This window comes from Hermetia illucens, chromosome 3, assembly GCF_905115235.1.
Source record: "Hermetia illucens chromosome 3, iHerIll2.2.curated.20191125, whole genome shotgun sequence".
In the NCBI taxonomy this organism is placed as follows: domain Eukaryota; kingdom Metazoa; phylum Arthropoda; class Insecta; order Diptera; family Stratiomyidae; genus Hermetia; species Hermetia illucens.
In genome coordinates, this window is record NC_051851.1 from 137,775,410 (window position 1) to 137,798,208 (window position 22,799).

Genomic DNA, 22,799 nt, shown 5'->3' on the forward strand with positions numbered 1-22,799 from the left:
GTAGAAAACTGGTGCATAGTGTAGCCAGAGTAATGACCATTCAATACAATGAATGGCTATCCTTCTTTGTTACATTGTTTAACTGTTTAACTGTTGTAATGTAGACACGCAAGGAAACCTTTCCTTTTTTTTGACAATCACGAAGCTCTATGAAGTTTTGAGTAAGAATGAAAGATTTTTTTTACTCTAACTTCCTTGCAACTTTTGAACAGCTTGAAAGTGGTTAATTCCATATCCTGTTGGGAACTAGGGTTAAGTACTGTTCCGGTTTTTTGACATCCAGTATTAACTGACCTTACCCAGAGTTTCCTTTCTTTTTTTTTCACAATGCGACTTCTAGTGGCTGAACCAATTTGTCAATGCTTAAAAAGGACATTTTTCTAGCTTAGTCTCGAAGGCATTTTTGGAATATCGGCTATAGAAAATGGAAGGAGAGCCGCGATATGGATGGAAATTCCAGCTGATATGAGGAGAATTTTTTTTTTTGGATTTCCAGCCCATCTACAATGCTGTGAACCAACTTACAGAATTCTCTCGAAAAGACATGTAAGTGCCTTGCGATTGACTTCGGGCATGTGATCTGATCGTTTGATAGGACAACTGGAAGCCTGAGGCACTGCTATTTCTGGCGCAAAGTTGATAAGATGTTACTTTTATAGCCCACCCGAAAGAAAGATTTGCCGGCAGTAATCAGTAGAAGAATACTTTGCTTTTTTCAGAGAAGAATTTGCAAAATTATTTGCTTTGTGTTTTTGCCAGTACTGAAGGCTTATGATTTGCTCAGCATTAAATGCGCTCTACTCTAATACAACATGTTAGATATCTACACTTCAAATCCTGTCTAATAGATTAATTCATAAATTCAAGATGGTTTTGAAACAGTTCGATTATCAACTAAAAGAGTAATGTTGTTTAAATCTACATTGGAATATTCAAGTATATCGGAATCTAACAATAAAACAAATCGAGGTGAATAAGTCAAATTATATTCAGTACACATTATAGTATCTAAAGTATATATTAGAAAATCGAAAGAGAATATATATATAATCTAATTGAAATTCCCCCATTTTAAGATAAGAATGGCTCATTATAAAGTGATCAAAGCAAATAGCATTACACATTTGTTTAAAAAAATAACTTGTAATTCGTTCTAAAAATTAGCGGCTTAACAAATTGCAATATTTTTTGATAACACCATCTCTGCTTAAATTTTTTCGTTTCTTCCAAGCATTCGACTCATTTTTACTGTATTTAATTTATATTTTAACAAAAAGGTCAACTCTCTTTTTCCCCCTTAAGAAAAAAAAGAAAAAAATGATTTTGTATATTATAATATTTCTTTATGGCTATGTAAATCCTCGCTCCGAATACAGAAAAAATTATTAACTCAGAAGTTATGACTTTATTTCCGTCCATTCAGGTCAAATTGAATGAAACATATTCAACGGGTATTATCAGAATTGTGATTAACTTTAACCTGTGTCTGGAACAAATATAACGAAATGTGTATTTTGATGCGTATTTATTGTTGAGACCAATGAGAACAATGGAATAAATTAAAATGCGCAATGACTTTATTATAATCATTCTTGCATCATCAATATAATACATTCCATCCTAGATCTTCTACCATATTTCCCAAATAAAAAGTTATTTTTCTTTTAATTTTAGGCACATTTCTGCTGATGGCTGGTGGTCTTTTAGCAATTGCGGCTGCAATTTTAATCAAAATTTTCCAACCCTACGATTTGATATTTAGATGGGTAAGTTATAGTTTCTGTTTGTTTTATTTTTTTGTCAAAATATTTTTTAATTTTTTAAATTCAAATTATTCGGAAACGGTTCCACCTTTTGACACATCATGAAGATATTAAAAACGAAGAAAATCATTTTATAGGGACTTGAGAGGAGGTCCCCATACAAGGACTTAAAAATAGGATCTATGTTATTCTCAAAAACCACGTAACTAAATAATATGAAATTTACATAGATCTCAAAATACCTCCCACCCCGATATGTGCTCAAATAATGTGATTAATGGTATATTAGTATATTTTCCTAATTTACTGAAAGCCCAGTTATTTTCACCCAAAAAGTACAAACTTATGCAGTATGAGCCATAATAAAGGAAATGATACTACAAAGTTTGGTCGAAATTTTAGTATTTTGATAGATCTATGGTACAAATTTACCGCATCTTAAAGTATCAAAGAATGTCAGCATCACACTTAAGTTAGTAGTATCTACGCATAGAACTGTCGCGTACCCAAATTTCCATACATGTGGAAACTACCTTTCTTTCCAGTTTTCGCATAAAAACAAAGAGTGCTTTTTGAGATAATAGTTGGTTCAGAATTTAAGTGCCTTAATAAAATTACTAGAATTGAAGCCTACCTTAAAAACCACCTGGACTGCTCTAAGAAGTGTAGTTCCAGGATGACCTGTTTATCAACCATCTCGGGATAGTACTTAGAAACTTCGATATCAATAAAAAAATAGGATTCTAGAAGTCTTCTCCACAAGGTGCTCGTTTGTTGACTTAGCTATTAGTAAACTAAATCAGTTGTTTTCTTCATTTATTGCAGCTTTACTGCTTACATCTGACAATCATATGTCAAAGTCATTGTTGGTCGTAATGTGACCGATATGGTTCAAAGTACTTTCCTCGGTTCGTAAAAATTTTAAAAATATTTCATTCTGATTTCCAAGATCATTGCTTATTTGGAGCCTTCTTGGAAACCCTAAGTTGAGTTAACTTGTGACGGCGCGAACAACTTGCATGTCGAATGCATGCAAAATAACGCGGTGGATTTGACGCAATTTTTGTAGAGTACCAAAGCTACAAAGCATGCCTGTCACGAAGAACTTGCTGCAAGTCTGCGGAGCTGGCATACGGAGGGAACCCTGTACTCGATAACATATCGGGACTCAACATTACTGGTCTATTGCGTCTGCTCAGGGAGCTGAAGCCGCCACCATAGCTGACGTGCCCGTATGTCGTAATTAGGACGGATGTCTCTTGGAAGCAGCTGCAGCCATCTTACGAGGGTCCCTTCGAAGTCCTTAAGGTTCACACCATTATAGTCTCAACGTGGGGACACGATCAAGACGGTCTCCTTGACTTGAATAAAGCCCTTCTTTCAGGTAGAAAGCATAACCAGGCGGAGAGGACCGCGATCCGTCTGTTTTGACTTGCAGCAGCCGAGTTGAGCGAACCGTGCGACTGGGTTTCTGCTGGGGGTGGAGTCTTGAGGGGGAGCGAACAACTTGCTTGTCGAACGGACGCAAGTGCTAATCACGGTGGCCATGACATCGAAAAACAATTTTTGACAGTGAAAATTGTTTGTTGTTTTTCCATAAAATAAATCATACGGTTCTTCGGGTACCTGAGTTCGACCTTGTATGGTCCCATGGCACATTACAATGTACAATGAAATCCAACGAAGGTTTTGCAACATAGATGAAGAAGACGCACTCAAAGGGTTGTACTGCCACAAGGCCTGCCATCATTCGATGGTCTCAAAAGATGATTTAATGCTAGTGAAAAAAACCACCAGGACAAAGCGAGTTGAACATTGCAACTTAAGATTTCCGGGCGACTTGTTTTTTCTGACGAGAATTTCGCATGCAATCGAAGGAATGACTGCTGGCTCGCTCACAACCCTAAATACGTCCCAGTTATTGCAAGAAGGAAATTTCCGGCTAATGTTCTCGTGCGAGGATGGAAATGTCATTTACGTTAGATATAATGTGGCTGGCGATGGATAATGTGTCGCCTGGAAATCCGTGTGCTTTCCAGCAGCCTGCCCACATTATTTTTGCTTCAAAATTGATTGTCGGATAATTTTGTTAAATGTATGCTGGCCTAATAGCAGCCCATATTCAAATCTTTTGACCTTCATGTGTGGAACATAGCTGAAAAAGCCACTAACAAATCCATATATCCAAACGTCACATCATTGAGAGCCAGCACAGACACAACATGTTAGAGCGTTTTTGTCCTTGCTTCAAACCGAGATTGGAGGTGACCACAGAAACTAGCAGAGAATATTTTGAATAAATGTGTTCTATATGGCCTTATAAAAGAAAGGTTATATAGATTCGAGACACAGAAGGAGCAAGTATTCTGAAGGCGCTTATAAGGAGCGCTTATTCAAATCAACGTCAACCACAGTCTCTTTCTTGATTTGTTCTCTTAGACCATCTATTGAATAGGGGTCGTAATAAGTGAAATGCTAAGACTTTGGCAATAATGTTTCATTCACTGATTTGAGTCTCATTTAAACCTTACATAGCCGAATTTTGAAAGCATCCTGGGGAAGCATCTCTCGGATGCAAGGTGCTCAGTATCCTCATTGCGCGGGCCACAGAATGAGGAAATTTATTTACGAGTGGTGCTGGACATTAACTTTTGAAACGTTTCACGTAGTTGAACATTGTAATGGTTAATGAAGGGAGAGTGAATATCTGTCGGAAAAAAAGTCCAATTTTTTAATACTGTATTTTCTTATAATATACTTTGAAAAGTAAACACTACATCTAGGGCGATGAAAGCCTTTGACATGAGGAAAAACCTCCAGGCTGGAAACTCCTACTCTTAACAATAAGAAAAGGTCGGGCTTTTCTGAGGAGCTAGCAGACAAGTAAACCAGGGAGTTCTCCAGAAACAAGTTCGGTGATATCTCTTCACATAAAAAAGTATGAGCCTCAACAATGGCAAGAAAATATCTGCTCCTCGGAGGAAGATGAAACTGCTGGTGGGGCAAAGAATTGTTCCACCTTCAATTGGCACGTTAGCCAGATAGACGAGCGACCCAGAGACTGACCAAAGGGTGAAAAGTAAGCCTGTAAACCAATTTCCAAAAACCTGTTATACGGTAAAGCAGTAAAGGTTGTTTTAATTAACTTCTTCCTCACTGGCCTTTGTCCCGTTCGGTAAAGAAATCGGCCCGATTTGATATGATTTTTCGCCTCGATCGGTCGTAAAGTCTGCCGGGTGAAGTTGAGCGATTCTTAAATTTGACCTGGATATTATGAGTCTTTGCGAATCCTATGTTCTTTCCTTCCTTTGAAGATTATTCCAAAATTACTACCTCAGGAGGATAGATGCAGCGACTGTACCCAAGAAAGGAACAATTGAAAATTGTGTATCAGGTCACCTAACTTGCATCCAGCTAAATAATATTATGAAAAAGCTGGCTGGCTGGTGAGTTGATTAATTGTTCGAAATAATTCTATCCAGATCATTCATTGACGTCATCAAACCGATTGCCGGTATAGCTTAAAATGCAGTTCTCGGTAGGAAAAGTGTTAGCGAGTATTGATCTAAAATATGTCGACTGAATTTAATTTGGCCAACTGTATCCACTGATGACAGACCTAAGTAGTGAGTGGACACATCTGAAATAATCGCTGCTGTAAATGAGTGGTAATTTCGACTCGTCACTAGTTAGTTGCTATGTTTGCATGCGCGATGATATTCCGGCGAAAGATCGGCAAGACGTTAGCATAAAGGAAGATTTCTATCATTTCTATCTATCTATCCGGGAGCCATACCATCTCCGCAAAATACCCACATCATCGTGTTAAAGAGGAACATCTGCAATGTGCTTATGCTAAAGAAGCCCGCATCAGCATGGTGCTGACAAGGCTGCTGCCAAACGTACTTAGGGGACTGCGATGAGTTCCTTACTACTGTACTTAACCCCTATTTGAGGAGCTGCACTCCATATCGGGTTACTGAATCTATAGATTAATTTCCAGAATCAAAACTTGAATGCAGTGCATATACGGTGAGATTAATTATCATCTCACCCTGTTTTTCAAGAAAGATATCGCAGATCACTGTACAACTAGGCGATGATATTACGGAAAATCGGAGTCTATTTCATAATATTCGTCATAGTGTTTGATGTTGAAACAACTCCAATATTGATAAAATATTGCTAGTTTGCAGCTGTCGGACTACCAATTAAAAATCTCCCTCTCGTCAAAGGGCTAGCCTGAAACCATTTAACATATTAGTTCGGGCTAGCCCTCCCGTTCTCCTATCTCAGACAGTCTTTAATGCATTAAATACCTATCATCAATCGGCGAGAAGAAAAAGAATGGAGTTTGTTGATTTAAAGAACCCCCCGCCATTTGGTCCACGCACCGGTCGAGTTCAATCTTTTTCGCGCAACCTCATTTATTTGCGTTCTTCGTTATCTCTCTGAGAGAGAGCTAACCTGTGCCCGGAGAGAGCTAACTTGCGTCTGCATAAAGTTCCTGACGAATTCCGTCTCACCTTCCATAACCAAAAAAGGGCGACCAATAGTCGAACACACACATAAGGGTCATGGGTTCCTAATCTCCTACAGGTAGCAACATAAGGCAATAATCAATTTTACCATGTTTTCGATCCAACCACGGATCTAAGCTGCTATCTGCTGCTATTTTAACTCCAGACAGATGCTACTCATTCAATGAATGCCTCCCTAGAGTCCATTTTATTGCGATCGTAGATGGTTTTGCGTTCCTTAGTAACCAGGCCAATAGGGAGGACTCCCGCAATTTCCATGCAGTCGACTCTCAGATAGTATGGTAGGCTTATGGCACTCACAGGACTCTCAGCCTCTATGTTTGTGCAAAGTGCCTACGTTTCACGTCCTTGCTTAAGAGCATAGTTCCATATCTGATAGCCGGAGGACAAAACGTCTTGCTCTTGTGAAGTCATATCCTGCTGTAAGTAGAATCCTCAAGCACCTCCTTTTCTAGCCTTGTCCGCTGCTGCTTAAATTTGCTTGAACAAGCTTATCTTTGAGTTGAACGTACTTTATCGTTGGCGTTGACACTGTAATTCCATTAGTGATCGCCACGGGGCGCATTTTCCAATGGAGAGTCGAAATCACAAACAATCATTTACCCACTCATCTGTCGCATCAATAAACCCAGTCTGCTCTGTGTCTACTCAACAGTGCGGCCGGGAATAAGTGTCACAACCTCATCGACATAACCGGCCAGTCACGTCTTCTAGCGTGTCGAATCTTAACAGACTAGCATAGAGAATGGTTTAGAGACCCGGCCCTACGGTTCTACATATATCTCGTCTAGAGTCCTTATCTAGACCTCTAGACACTAAAAAAGTGGAATATAGAGACACCTAATCTACAGCCAGGAAGTGGTGATTATCCAGTCTACTGCAGAATTGGCAGGAAGGGACTAAAAAATGACCGACCCGTGGGCAAATAAGGGAAAGTGATGCCAATTACAATAGAATTTCAAATATGGTATTTGATATAGAATAGGATACGATAGTATTCCGAAATCATCTTCAGTTTGTTAATGCAGAAGCATAAGAAGTTTCACCTAAGGAGGCAAAAGGTCACTGTCGTATCTATTTTGTCTTATTTGGAGATGTGACACAGAATATATTGAAACAAAGCTTTTTCTTTACTACTTTACTAGTATATGCCTTTTTCTTATCTTTCCAGAAATTAATCTTTGAAGAAGGCGGCGAAATTTTTAATCTTTGGGAAAAACCACCAGTAGATCTTTATGTTAAAATCTATCTTTTCAACATCACAAATGCAGATGCCTTCATGGAGGGACGTGAAAATTTACGCGTGGAAGAAGTCGGACCGTATGTTTACAAGTAAGTTTTATTGAGAAATTTATTTTTTACGACGTATTTATGATCAGGCACTTCTATATGTGCTCCCCGTCAGATAATCATGCCTGAAACAAAAGCGATAACAGATACTATTATTTTCTAGGGAAATCCTTCAGCACGGTGATGTCGTATTCAACGACAACAATACAATATCAACTAGACCGAGACATCCTCTCGTTTTCGATCAGGAACTATCTGGTGAACGACGAGAGGATGATCTATTGATGATGGTGAACATTGCACTTCTGGTAAGTGAAAAAAACTCCATCTACATATTTAATAGAGATAAACCACATGCAGTCAGACCAAACACTAAAACTTGTTTCGTTTCTTGATGGAGCCAATTTTGCTGGAGCCCATCTGAAATGACTAAGCATATTTGGACCGATTATGTATGAAAAATAACTTGGGTCTGATAAAGCTAGATTGCTCCGACCGGATTATTAGCAGTACCTATATCATATATGAGCAAAGATACAAATTTTTATGGTATATCGTATATGTATGTCAGCTGCAGAAATTTCTAGATTGTCGGTTAACATTTTTTAACACAGAAGATAAATATCTGTTGATGTGTATCTATTGTAGTGAATGTCAGAAATATAATTTGGTCATTGGCGAATTTTGATGAATGCTACCAGATTTTTTAGGCTTGATTAATAGCGTTTTCTATAGTGCAGTTTTCCGGCATCTAATCAGTTTTTTAGGAGCACAAAGTGATGTTTTTTTATAATCATAGACGGTACACTTTATACTCATTATTGAATTATGTATAAGTTCGAAATACATACGTGGGTATGAACATTTGCATCTATTAGAAACAAATCGAGTTCAGGGTAATTAATCAATGAATTAAGGTAACAATCTTCAGATAAAATTTAGACAGAGAAATTTGTGATAAGAGGGCATGCTGTCCATATTTTTGCACCCTCTCTAAACATATTGTGTACAGAATGTGTTATACAGATATGCATGGACACACTCTGAGACCAGTCATGGCAATAAATTATTATCTGTGATTTTAAGCTTTTTAGGAAAAAAGTTTACAAATTAGAACATTAAATTAAACGATTAAATTCTATGTTGAATAAATTAAGAATTCGAGTTTTGATAGTTTAAAGTTGCATGTACATTACTCAGCTGAACAAAAACGAAAGAATAAGATTTTTGACGACTTTCATTTAATCAAAACGTGCCAACTACCTATCAAACCAACTAATCGTGTATTTTTTTTTATAATATAAAAAGATAAGTAAACTCGTCTTCAGCTGGTACTAGTATTATTTATAAAAACCATGACGTATACCTAAAGGGCTTAAATCGTGAGCGTTGGCTAACTTTGACCAAGTTAATATGTGCGTACCCACCTTAGCAAAGATTTTTTTTACCCGCAAAAGATTTTTTTTTGCTCCCACAAAACGTGTATGAATCTTCTGAGCAGGTCTGGACTGTCTAAAGATAAAAGGAAAAGGTAAAAAACACTTATAAAGTAATTTTCCACTAATTTACAGTTGTAAACATTATTTTTATATTCAAACAACAACAGACTTCGTCGGGTAGGTCAGTACTCCGCCTGGTAAGGTAAATTTTTGGTATTTTCCCGACGTAGAGTTCTGGTTTCTTAGTTCTTCAAGCTAGACATTTAATTTATGAACGAGTTTTGCCAATCGTTGTGATAAAAAAACCCCACGTTCTTAAATGATGATTTGGAATTTTTTCGGAAATAAATTGGAATTTTCCAAAGGATCGAAAAGCAATTTTTGTAAACAAATCTGATCTTATTTATTAATAGACAACAGAATAGTATTTTTCCATTATTGTATAATATATAATTTCGACTGAAAGTAGGGAATTTCGGATGACCATAAATTGATGATAAAATTGTGCTCAAATTAAAGATAAAAATAGGTTTGTGTGCACATGTTATATATTTGGGGTTATTCTCATTCCGAAAAGACCGGATTGATTAAATTTCCAAAATCGACTTTAGGGCGTCCCCATGATGCAAGGAGTAAAACTGGGTCATTGAGAGTTTCTCTCCTAAATCTTTCTCTTCTGAGGTCCGTCATGTTGCACTGGTTATTACAAGAAAGTGGTGCATTGTCCACTAGATGATGGTTTGGGTGATTATTTTGATAGTTCTTGGAGCGTCATGGTAACAGGAAATAATAAGGTTATTGGGCGATAAAATTCGTCCAGTGCGTCCTATCTTGCATTTAATAGCAGAATTACCATTTCTTTTCAATAAATTTTGGGTCGCTAAGCATTGACTGGCTCGTTTGTCAATTCATCATTACCACTAAGATTTCATCAGGTCCTGAAGCTTTTGAATTTTCAGCTTTTTTGGAACTGAACAAAAATTCTACTGGGGCGAAATTGAAGCGTCGATTCACTTCACCGTGTGAAGGCCGTGTTTTTGCCTTTCTTTAGAAATATTATAAAAGATAAAGATACAAATACGAATTTTTCAGCATAGATTTATTGATGTCTTGAGCGTGCATAATAATTTTTTCAGCCTGACCGCATTGTTCGTTATTGAAATAAAAGTCAATTTATACACCCATCGCGAAAAAAAGGTGTTCTTCTGCTGGAAAAAAACTAAACGGCATTTTAACGTACAGACTTAACTACAATCCGCAAACTAGGATTATTAAAAAATATTAAAAGCTCAATTTTTGGTGCCCTGTTAAACTTTTTTTTTGTGAATTTTGGTGTTTTTTCACGACTTCTTCAATGAATAAAAAAACACTACTGAATGAATCACAATTATCCTAGTTTGTGGACCGTAGAAATATGTTCTGAATAAGTTATACAAATTTCAAAGAATTTCGTTTGATAGATTTTGGGCTATGGTTTCAGCCGATTTTCAATATGCAGTTTCGAAAAAAACGCATTTAAAAAGTAGAATGCGATTTTTAGCCATAAAATCTTCACTGATCATTAATCTGTTATATCTAATCCATAACCCTAGGGTTTCTTGAAGAAACATATGTACAGCCTCCGCTTCAATTCTTGTCCTTTTAGTGTAGTCATTCGAACGTCATTCGGACTGATAAAGACAAGCTTTATTACGGCGATCGACATAAATCTGGCATGCGACTTATATCGTGTTTAACGCTATAATTTCCGAGCGACTCGGAATATCAAAAAATTACTATGCCCATATATTCCACACTATATCTAGTTACAATTGATGTAAAAAAAAATTCGATTCCGTGGATCCGACACACGGGATGACCCCCTTAAGTTTGTCTCTGTTTAGCTATTTCTTATTTTTTAATGTTTTGTGTAAACACAAAACCTTATTAAAATCGGTTTACTGTCTGTTTGTTTGTCCGTCACACGCATTTTCCTCGGAGACAGTTGTAGCGATTGACACCAAATTTGTTAGAAACGTGGGAACTGTGAACGCTCACGCATATAGTGAGTTCCATCCTTACATACATGCAAAGGGGGGTGTTAATTTTTTTTTTCACCAAATGTAGTCATGTGGGGTATCAAATTAAAGGTCTTGGTTAGTACTTTTCGAAGCCGGACTTAGTTTTGACATTTGTTAAAAAGGTGGGGAGTGTGGGAGGTTGAAAGTGGTCATTTATTTAACAGACTCATTCTCAGAAACTACTTAATCGAAAAATCTGAAAAAAGTTAAGAGGCTGCCACTGTATGAGACATAGGCCCCAAAATACCCTCCATACCGATACCTGTTCAAATAAAGTTAATAATAGTACATTACTATAATTTTTTGTAATTGGCAGGAAAACCCCCATTAAATTCCTTCTAGAATCACGTATGTAGGCTACAGCATAGAGCATGATCCTACCTAATTTGGTGAAAATCCCACTATTACTAACAAAGTTCTAATAGGTCAAAACTGTCACTTCTCTGCAAATTCAAGACTTTGAATGTCAATATCACTTGAAAGTGGATATTCTGAAATTCACACTCAAATCTCTTTATAAAAGAAATACACAAAACCTTCCCGACTTGTTTTAGACTGCTTTTAGTAGTCCTAGGGCCAGAAGTGAGATTTCAAGTGCACACTTCATCTTTCATCTATATTTTCTATTGTTGAGTATTTGTTTGCCCGAGTCGATTTTTAGGAGTTGGTGATCCGGATGCGATTCCTTTCGTCAGTTAATCCGCAGCTCAAGCCTTCTCCTTTAGCTATACTAAAGCCAATTAAGATGCAAATCTTAACAAATTGTGGATTAGCCGACTTATCGAGTTTTGTGATAAGTGGTAGAGAATTAGATGAGAGCACCAGATCGGATTGCCGTGAAACTCTGAGCGAAAGGCAATAGGCAACAGGAGTAATCTTCGTTTTGTATCTTGCTGAGCAATTGAATTGAAATTGAACATTTCTGGATTGAATAGTTACCGCCTGTGCTTCGATGATGTCGTCGGTAGATTGTCAATGCGTTAGAAATCCTCTTATTTCGGAGTATGTGATAGCTACATTGGAAGTTGAAGAATGAACTGATTTCAAGTTTCCTGTCTTGTAAGGTGGCAATTGAGATACGATGTCTGCCCATGAAACTAACATTTTTCGAAAGCGGAGGGATATTGAGAGTGGCGGTGGTAGGTGCAAGTGTGAGAATCTATTGCATCGGGACTTGTGTTTGGTGGAGTTGTTAGTTATCCAAGTCTTTGGGAACGCCTTTCAAGTTGACCTTATGATAATTTTCAAAATATGGTTTGGTAAATTAAATTGGATTTGATGTGAATCGCCCATTATTTTTGCATTGGTTGACTGTTAAAAAGGGGATTCCACAGTTTGTGGTAAATGAAACCGAGGCAGCTTCTAAGATGGCACCACATTTACCTGAGATGGGGTGATGCACAATTTTGTTGCATACACGGCAGATCCAAGGACTTGAGTTGAGTTCAATGCCAGCGTGGGCAAGGATGCCGGCAGTTGCAACAAAACATATTCCCCCCAATCCGGATGGAAAACCCTTCTTGCCTTTCTACATTGAAGCACGTCGTGGTTATTCTTGAGAAGTATCAATGCAAATTGTTCCCTAATCGCTATATTGTATATATTATTGGAAGAGCCAGTCCCAGAATTCTTCTTAAAATATGCAGTTAAAAACGATTTTTTTCTTGTTTGATTTGTCTATAAATGTCAACCTCTCTTGACCACATAGCATCAAACATCTTCTTATTGTTTTATATATGCAGATTTTGATTTTATTGGTATAATTATTGTTCTTTTCCACCTTAGAGAAATGAAGTGATCAGTATTTTCTGGGTTGTAATCTGCCAAATTCAAGTTTAATTTTAGCCTGATTAGCGTATGCCAACGATGGGTAGAATTAATCAGTAGTTTTCCCCTAGTATCACCGATATTTTCCTCATGTTCCAATGCTACGTTGAACAGCCCAGGAGGGAGAAAACTTCCCTGCTTCAATTCTGATTTTGTCGCTAAACTTTACATAACTTCCCTTTGAACTTTCACTGTGCATTTGATGTTTGTCATTACGACTTTTGTTAGTTCGATAGTCATACATCATATATGATTTTGTGTAGTCAAGTCATCAAATCATCATCACTCAGTATTCCGGCGAAACTAATAACTATTATCAGAGCAATATATGATGGTGCAGATTGACACGTGCTGCATCGAGGTAAAATTTTAGAGGAATTTGAGGCCCAAAGTAAAGTCCGCAAGGACTATATCTTGTCACCGATATTATTTTTTTGTTGTAATCGGTGACATTCTTCATGCTGCCTAGGATATGTGGAACGGTCCAATGGGGCATAACATCTTTTCTCAAACACCTCGACTAAGCTGATGATATCTGTTTGTTCTATCACTGGGTCATGGAGCGTGGCCAAATGGCTCTGGATGTGGAAAAAGAGGCAAGTAAATTTGGACTGAAGATAAACGCCAACAAAATCAAGGTTCTCAGTCTGACGGATCATCGCACTCTTCCTATCTGTATTAATGGGCAGAACATCGAATGCGTCGATCAATTTGTGTATCTAGGAAGCGTAGTTTCTGCCGACGGTGGCACCGAACTGGATGTCGCTCGACGCATTATCAGGATTAGATCCGCTTTCGCTGCTTTGTCTAAAATCTGGAAATGCAGTTATCTCAACACCATGATCAAGTTGAGCCTGTTCTCTGCTAATGTTCTTTCTGTCTTGCTACATGAGAGCAGACGCAGCGACCTATATAACATTTCAAAGGCCTAAATTCTCCTCTAAACTACTGATCATGAACTCAGAGGCTCCAAGCCTTCGTAAACACCCGTCTGCGAGGTATCATCGGAGTACGCTTTCCTAATATTATTGGAAGCCAAAAATTTGGTCGTCGCTCAGGCCAATTTCCCGTGGTTAATCCGCCGTCAACGGCCACGTGGCAGTGGCAGTGGATAGGCCGCACATTAAGGAAGTGGAACCGATTCTTCAAAGATGGTCGACGGGTGCGTCGCCCCTAAAGCACCTGGTGCAGAACAGTAGAGGAAGGGGACGAGCGTCTCGAGAAGTCTTGGTGGAAGTTGAAGCACATTCGAGTGGACTGGATACAATGCCGCAGAGGTGTGGTTGATACGCTATACCTCACCAAGGTTCAATAGCAACCAGGTAAATCATTTTTTCAGCACCTGTGAGTAGAACAGAGTTTATCTGGTCTGTTGTCGCTTATTATTTAATAAAACTCCTTTGATATTCTCCAATCGTAAACTTACCACATTTTATCAGTCAGTGTTCTATTAACAGTATTATTATGCAGATTTGGTCCTTCTGCCATTGTTCTATATATACCGGACGACATTGAATGCGGGCTCAGCATGTATGCCAATGGATGTGACATCTATCGACCTCCGGTTCAACTTAAAGATGCAATATGCAGAATCAAACATTTAAGAAACATTTTACCAACTAAAAGTCAAGCTTGAAACTCTTACAAAAGGACCAGGTGCAAATATTCGAACTGACTTTTGATTTGACTTTCCAGAATAAAATCCTTCTCGTCATCAAAAAAATTCATAAGAAAGTTTACATAAATTCCTTGTAAACTTTGAACAAATTGCCCTCACTAATGATATATTTAAATTTATAAGTAGCTCTCTCTCTTTATCTCTGTCTCTCTCTCTGGCATTCGGCAATTTTATTAGAAATTACAATAGCATTTTCCGCTTGGATATAACTATTGCTTTGATTTCCTGCTGATGATATCCTTAGTGCTGTCATGATTTAGCATTACATGTGAAGAAAGATATAAACATGCTGAAAACCGAAAGAGTGGCGCTTCAGATATGAAAATTTTTGTGTTAGATATCCCATTTGGTTCGAATGCCCTGGTGTTGATATTGGCGCCTGGCTCTAACTTCTTCTACTCCAGACGAGGATATGCTTTAGGTAATGAGCTGCCAGGAGGCCCGCCAAGATGAATGTTGTACTGAGGGCGAAATGACGGACATGCTTAACCAGACGTAATGATGTTGATGCTTAGCTGGGGGTATCGTTGATCCGAATTTCAGGACCGGCTGGTCGAATATTTGGCTGCCTAACTCCGATACCGGAGCTGAATGTCCTGAAGGTCCTGCAGAGCCACCTCGTGCTTCTTTCCGTTGCATATTATGGAACATGTTGTAAAAGTGCTGGTAGCATACTGCCAACTGTTCGCTGCCATCAACTCCTTCCAGATCGTGCCATTGTTTATAACCTCCTGCATCAAACATCTCGGTTTGTTCGGACGTTCATTAATCGTACCAAGCACGTCGTTCATATTCCCAGTCAATTGAGATACGCATAGGAAGGTTTTATCTGCTCTAGACAAGATGCCAGTGAGGCTTGATCAAGTACGAAATAGTTTTCTTGATTGAATTTAGGCACCAGATACCAGTCCACTCTTGTGGTTCAAAGGATGGCCGCCACGTGTAGTAGATCGTACTAGTGCTGGATCATCGATTGCAACGTGAAACCTTTGCCAGAGGTACTCTGCTGCTGTTAATACCTTTTCTAGTAGAACTTGCTCCTTGACTGGTGGGAGGTCAAGTAGCTCATTGTTCTTATGGGTTACATCCTTGCATTAGATGTTTTATCAGCAAGCCACAATGAATAGTTGTCGCTATGTTCGTTACTTCCCTGCAGATCACATGCAGCCTCTCCTTGATTATCTCGTGAGCTGGAAAATGCACTTCGATCATGACTAAAACTTGTTCTATTTACTGTATTAGAGAAACGATGCTATTATAATGACTGAACATTGGTTATGAAAAGATTATAGTATTTAAATCTAGTTAAGATAAATCTTAACAGTCAGGGATTACTTATTGATGAGTGCAATCTATTCTGTTATAGACAGAATAGGCAGGCGGAAACGCCTGTAAACTTATTTAACTGAAAAAACTAACGGTTTATTGCCAATTGGCCGTTGGTAGTAGCAGACATGATCCCAGTCGAATTATTTGGATATATACCTGTACCAAATAAAGCGAATGAGCTTACCACCAAAAAGCACAGAATATAGATGCGTAAAAAACAAAGAATCCTACGATCGCTGACTCACTGGCAGCGTAAATGGAGCGAATTGTTGAAGGGTCAGTGCATGCACAAACTTACCCTTATTATTAGGCAATCTATGGGTAGAGTTACAAAGATGTTGACTAATGATTTACATGGTTCCCCACATCGCATGGATGCTGATAAAGTCAAAACGCGGTTGCACACCGGGGGACTCATAGTACGTATTCTTCCAGTTCCCGAAATACAAGGTCAAGAGAAAGAGGCTGGACGAAACGCCAAAGAAGAACATATACCCTGGAAATAGTTGGGAAGGTGCTAAAATTAGAGAAAGCTAACTTTAATTTAGCCCTGATAAAAATTCAGGAGGGGTTATTTCAGAGGGTTAGAGCGAGAAAACTGAAAGATCTCAAACCATGAGAGCCTAGCAGCAAACCGGACCGAAAAAATAATACTCAAATCGTGATAAAACATAAATGGGTTCGGAGTGGGAGAAGCGAAGACCGTGATTCTAACCTGGGGTAACGAAATCGAGAGGATTACGTAGAACTCATTCCCATTTATTTGGCTTTCTGTAATTGTGATGAAACGAGTTGTGCGAGTAAAAGAGTAATCCAGATTACTGAGACATAACTAAAGAAAACTCAGAAACATTAAAAATTATCATTAGCGAAATGCTCGCCACCCTTGAAGTAAAAGCTTTTCTACTCTTTTCCTTCTGGAAATTGAAAAGGACGAATACTTTCCCTCGACTAAACAGAAAATCCCTTAACGATGTTCAAATTCCTTTCCAAAACCGCCATAATAATAAAATATAAGCTACAGATGCATTCTGAATCATCAACACATTTCACAATGTTAGATAAACATGTTTTTTTCGAAAAGCCGGTTATACTTCTAGTCAACTACTGCACTTCGTCGTTTATTTATTTTGAGTTATTTTCGTATTCGCGAACTTCCGTATTTCATTCAAAAAGTTCAAAATTACTGATTCATCAAACTCCAACCGAAAATTCTCACCTTATTGGCATTAGACGCAGCTGGGAACAGATATCATGAATTATTATTTCCGAGTTTTCATCTTATTAGCATCTTTGCCTATATAAATCATAGTATGACTAGAAACCGCCGCCGGATAAAAAAAATTAAATCTTTTTTACCCAAGTATGTAGATGACAAGATGATCTGCATCGAATTAAAAGTTCATTTTTATGGTTCAAGGCGTGTTATTACTAGCTATCAAGGAAATTGAAGTGAATCGTGTGTTGACAAATTTAGCGGGAATGCTGCTAATGAACACATAAAAAGCTGGTTAGGATGTAATTTTTTATGTCTGCGGGAAGCATCTAAACGTTTTGTTGAGTTTTCAACTGAAAAACGAAGACGTAAATTGATGGGAAACAAATCATGCCTACCTTTAACTCTTTAAATTTTTTTCTTTCTTGATCTTTCTGGATTTTAGTTGTTTGACAAACTAAATCGATCCTTGGCTTCTAGTCAGCTGCTTTTTATCTTAGAGTAAATGCAGGTGAACTTCAATAATACTCAAACTAAATATTTGGCCTTTATTGGCACACAATGAACTTGGCTCAGCTTAGATCAACTATTTTACATTATTTTTATTGCATTTTAATTACAATTGTTGTATAAAAGTAATAAAAGCTCAAAAAAAAAATATTTCACCTACTAAATTTATAGTTAAGTATGTGGGTTGCTGGGAAAAGCTAAGCGAGGTAAAGCATGGTATAAGGCATGCGCGCCATTTATATGGACACCTAACTTGGTCTTCTCCTATCAAGCTTTCCTTAGTAAGCGAGCTGCAATAACGTTGTTAATAGTGACCACCTCTCTCTCTACATTTCATAATATGCACTAATAAACAACAATCTTTCGACTTCTGATCAATTCGCATACAAGTATCTGATCGACTTAAATCGGCTAAGCAGAAGAAAACTTCAGTCACTAAGGAGAAGGGACTGGAGATTAAATGCCAACTGTCAGAATCCTCCCCTCCACCCTCGACAGTAAGATTGAGAAAAATTAATTGGCGATGTAGGCACAATTCATCTAATACCGGTATGTAAAAATGAACCGGTCACCGAGAACCGGAAATGCTTACTGCCGACGCGGAAAAAAGTATTGCAGAAGATGACTTGTGGTGGGGATAAACTAGTAATCCCGGTGAGATCTACACTGGAGACAGCATTCGTTTAGTGGTGATGCGCGTAAGAAACCTAAGACCAACACATCTGTTGTGGACTCTGCACTAGGGCCTTCTTCCACAGAGACCGGTGAGGCGGGTGACCAAAGCAGCGAGAGACATCTCACCGAGCCCTTTCCATAGCAATGTCAGCAAGACGACGGGAACGAAGGGAATGTATCTATGAGCCGCAGTTTGATTCTTGACCGCTGGTGTGAAAATTTCTTCTAAGGATGGCCGGAGATACCTATGGAAAAAATGTTGCTACATGGGCCGAAGGCAAGGTTTAATAATCGAGGTTTTCGCGCTAGGCCCTACCTTAAAGTGGTTCTAGCAGGTACTCCCAGCTTTTGATTCTGGCATTCGGGCAGGCATCAGACACTGAAAGGTAAAATTCTGAAAAAGGACAAATACACACACATGGAGGGTTTCAGCTTGGTGTTCGAACTGGACATCTGAGCATCATTTTTATTTTGAGCATGAAGGACAGCGATGGCCTTTGACTTACAAAAAGGATGTTAATCACACCTTCAGTGCGCTTCTCCATATTGAATCTACGCGGAGAATAGCGCATACAGTGGTACAACTTCTGTAAGGGCACTTTCAGATCAGATCCTACCTATTAGTAACTTTTCCTACACATTTAACGGAAGAGGCGGAAGAAAAAGGAAGTTAGAGACGTTAATAGAACTGGCTCGTTACCAATTTATGGAACTACGAACCAGAAAACCAGAGAATCAAAAGTAGAGGAATGCTTTACGTGAAAAATTTATTTCGAACGAGGACATGAGCTGCACTGCTATACCACCAATTGTGGCACCGCTCAGAAAAATCGATCGTGAGGAGAGTCTTCGAAAATAGCATATGGGTGAAGCCTGATTACAGACCAACCGTGATATACACTGTCAGCTATTTTCTATTACATTCAAGACAAATATTAACGTTGGTCAAGTTAACCTACACAAACTACAATATGTGCAGGCCACTTCAGTTCTGTTTGCCGCAAGAGTGACAAAGCTGCAGGACTGATATTTCGGGTGCAAGAGCACAAGTTTGTCGCTCAACACCAGATTATAGAAAGAGGAAAAAACGCAGTAGTTTCCTATGCGTAATTACTCTATAATTCTTAGGAAGTGGTAGCGTATGCAGAATCAAGTGTTGTGATGCAAACACTCAACATATTTGGTCGACGGGTAGAACATGGAATCCTAAATGAGAGAAACTATTCGATTCCATCACTTTTGCTTGTCTCATGACTGCGAACGTAAGGTGTTGCACCTAGCTTTACGGGTTCTAGAAAAAGTGAAATAATTGACTTAACAATCTGCCCTTTAAAGATATTAAAGCTGATTACAGTCTGGCAGGTGCTACACGAAAATTCGCGGAAGGGGTGATACCAACCAAATTGTGTGGTATTAATCCTGGAAATGAAAAATGCCTTCAATTCGGCTAATTGGAGGCGTATACAGAAGTCTCTGGCGACGACTGGCATTTTCACTTATCTCGCTCACATTGTAGATAACTGCTTGCCAAGTCGGACGCTTTGCCATGACACCGATGATGGGCTTCAGGAGTACGTTGTTTCTGCGGGTTTCCCATAGGGCTCCGTACTTTGCCGCTACTATAGGACATCATGTACAATGATAAACTTATCTTCCGGTTTCGAGGGAGCTGGGCTGGCGCTTACGAAAGAAAAGACGGAAGCGGTCCTCATCAACAAGCCCGGTTGTGAACTGGACAAAGTTTGAAGAAAAAGACGATGTGAGGAGCGACGAGTGTATGACAGCTCCGTGTATGTGACGCAGTGCATTGATGTGCACGTTTATAAGAAATCATTAAATGTTGCGAAGTATCTTTGGAATGACTAAAAGACTTATATATGCTCTATAATATTTTCAGAGGCTCTCCCGTTTTTCTTCCAACTATTTTGGCGCTAATCATTCTTCATTCTTCTAACCTTAGCATGTAGCTATTGCATATATACGTATGATCTTGGAGGCTTTAAATTTGAAAAGAACTTTTTTAACTTTGTAACCGGCCTCCAGGTAACTTTACTTCTTTCCAAAGGTTATCCTTTCTTGTAGTCCTTTCGTACATTTCCCTAAGATTAGTTTTGTAGTAGGCTTTTTGTATCTCCTGACCCCAATATAATTTGAACTTTTCTGCTTAAGAAAACAAAGATTTTATAGAACATATATACATATATAGGATAATATATTGTAATAAATATCTTTATTTTGCTTGTTACGAGCTGTTCATGAAAATACATAAAGCTTCTTTCATTTTAATTCTTTTTCCATTGCACTCAGCTTCTAATTGATACTTGTTTGCATTCTTTTTACTGCCATTCCTCTTATTATAATCCTTACAGCATCCCTACGCTTGGTGTATATTTCAGAAATTTTACCTAAGCGTGTTAAAGCCGGGCATGGATACACGCATTTTTTTCCTCCAGAATAGTACACATTTGACGTAAATTACAAACAATTTTGTTTTAATTTCTAAGTAGAAGAAAATAGATAAATAGAAGAAAACCTGCTTTCCTCCAGACAAAACAAATAACTTTCAAAAAGTCTTCAATTTAAATATATTATGTAGCTTTAATCTTTAATCAATTCCACGTTGTTGAATGTATAAATTTTAAACTAACATATTCTGTATGAATTGGTATTATTTGATACCCAGAAGTTGAAGCCACTCTTGAACGTATCATGAAAAACAATTTATCGAAGGGTTGTTCAAGGTTGGCGTTTCCACTGCGTAGAAATGAATATTCTGTGAATTAGTACGTCATGGGCTAATGAAATTTCAGTGGTATTTCGACAAAAACAGGTATTCTGACGTGTATTATATTGCCAAAGGGTCATGCTTACGTAAACTAATTTTCTCAATAATAAAAAAAATCTGAAACGTGTAAAAAGTTATAAACCCTTTTCCAAGTTTAAATTTGTTCAATTAATTAGCTTTTCTCCCTGGAATAATATTGGAATTTTACAAAAGATATAAGGGACATCTTGAGGGATTTGTAGTTATGTACTTGCTATCTCAACGCAAGTTTTGCAGTTTATTCGAAGGGTTGACGGGTCTTCAAGTCAACTAGCAACCCATAGTGGTAAAGAAAGTCTGCTCCGATGATTGATCTTGACACATTCGCTGACGATTAGCCAAGGGAGGAAGAATTCAACGTGAATGCCGTTATCCTATATACATCAATGTTTGATCATCATTTCCATAGGATCGCAGTTGCGCATGGTGTCGATAAGGACAATTCCTTTTAAGCTGCTGCCAATAATGAAGGGATGGGTCATTGTGGTGGTAATGAGGTCGTCCACCGCCACTACCGATGCCCAACGACTTTCTTTTCGGACAATGATAATAACAAATACCTGATGCTGAATTCGAGCGTCTATGGGAACGGTCTCGAGAACGGGAGCTGGGCCTCCTTCAACGCGGAAATCTTGGAGGTTTTTGGGTAACAGTCGGGTTCACTTTTCATGTGCTACTCCCATATAACAATAGAGAGAAAAACATTAGCACAGAACAGTCTCAACCTGGCCTTGGTGTTGGGAAAAAATCATATCCAGATTTTAGATAAGGCAGCGGATCTAGCGCTGTTAATACGTCGGGCAACATCCAGTTCAGTGCCACCGTCGGCAGAAACCACGCTCCAAGTTATACAAAATTGATGGACGCCTTCGATGCTCTGCCCATTAATGAAAATAGAAAGGGCGCGTTGACCCGTCAGACTGAGAACTTTGTTTTTTTGTCTTCATCTGTAGTCCATTTTTGCGTGCATCTCTTTCCAAATCCAGAGCCATTTGACCAAGGTCGATGGCCCGGTGGCAAACAGATGTCATCAGCGTAGTCGAGGTGTTTGAGGAAAGATGTCATCGTCTATTGAATTCCTCCAAATCCTCCGGACAAGGCAACGTGAGAAACGCCAACGATAACAAAAAGAAATAATATCGATGACAGGATGCAACCTTGACGGATTCCGCTTTGGACCTCAAAATTCTTCGAAATTTTACCCCGGTGCTGCGTCTGACATTTTGCGCCATTACTTCCGTCATATGTCGCTCTGATAGTGGCTATTAGTTTCTCCGAAATGCCAGTACTGAGTGGAACACTCCAGATAGACTCCCTGTTCACGCTATAGAAAGCTTTCTCGGAATCGGTGAAGAAGAGGTGATTTGAAAATTTTAGCTCAACGTATTGTTCCGAAATAATCGATAGGATATCGATGTGGTTTATGCATAAGGATCCAGAGTAGAAAACAGCCTGCTCTTTGGCGTTCAAGCTATCTAGATTTTCTTTGATATGTACGTTGCAGGATGATTTTAGTCATTATCTTTGCGACGACAGGGAGCACACAGATACCCCTCCATGAAAGCAGCATATCTACAGTAGCTGCAGGTGCAGCGATAAATAACTCTGCTCGGACACCGGTAAACTCAGCAGCTTTACTTTTGAAGG

General features: G+C 38.5%; 1 protein-coding gene across 1 annotated transcript in view; it reads left to right on the plus strand.

Moving 5' to 3' along the window:
• Positions 1-22,799, plus strand: part of LOC119651319 (scavenger receptor class B member 1) — a 98,037-nt gene that overhangs the window by 36,550 nt on the left and 38,688 nt on the right. Inside the window, exons 2-4 of the mRNA XM_038054852.1 lie at positions 1,675-1,766; positions 7,476-7,636; positions 7,758-7,902. Of these exons, the coding sequence (XP_037910780.1) occupies positions 1,675-1,766; positions 7,476-7,636; positions 7,758-7,902 (398 nt within the window). The remainder of the gene's footprint in view (positions 1-1,674; positions 1,767-7,475; positions 7,637-7,757; positions 7,903-22,799) is intronic.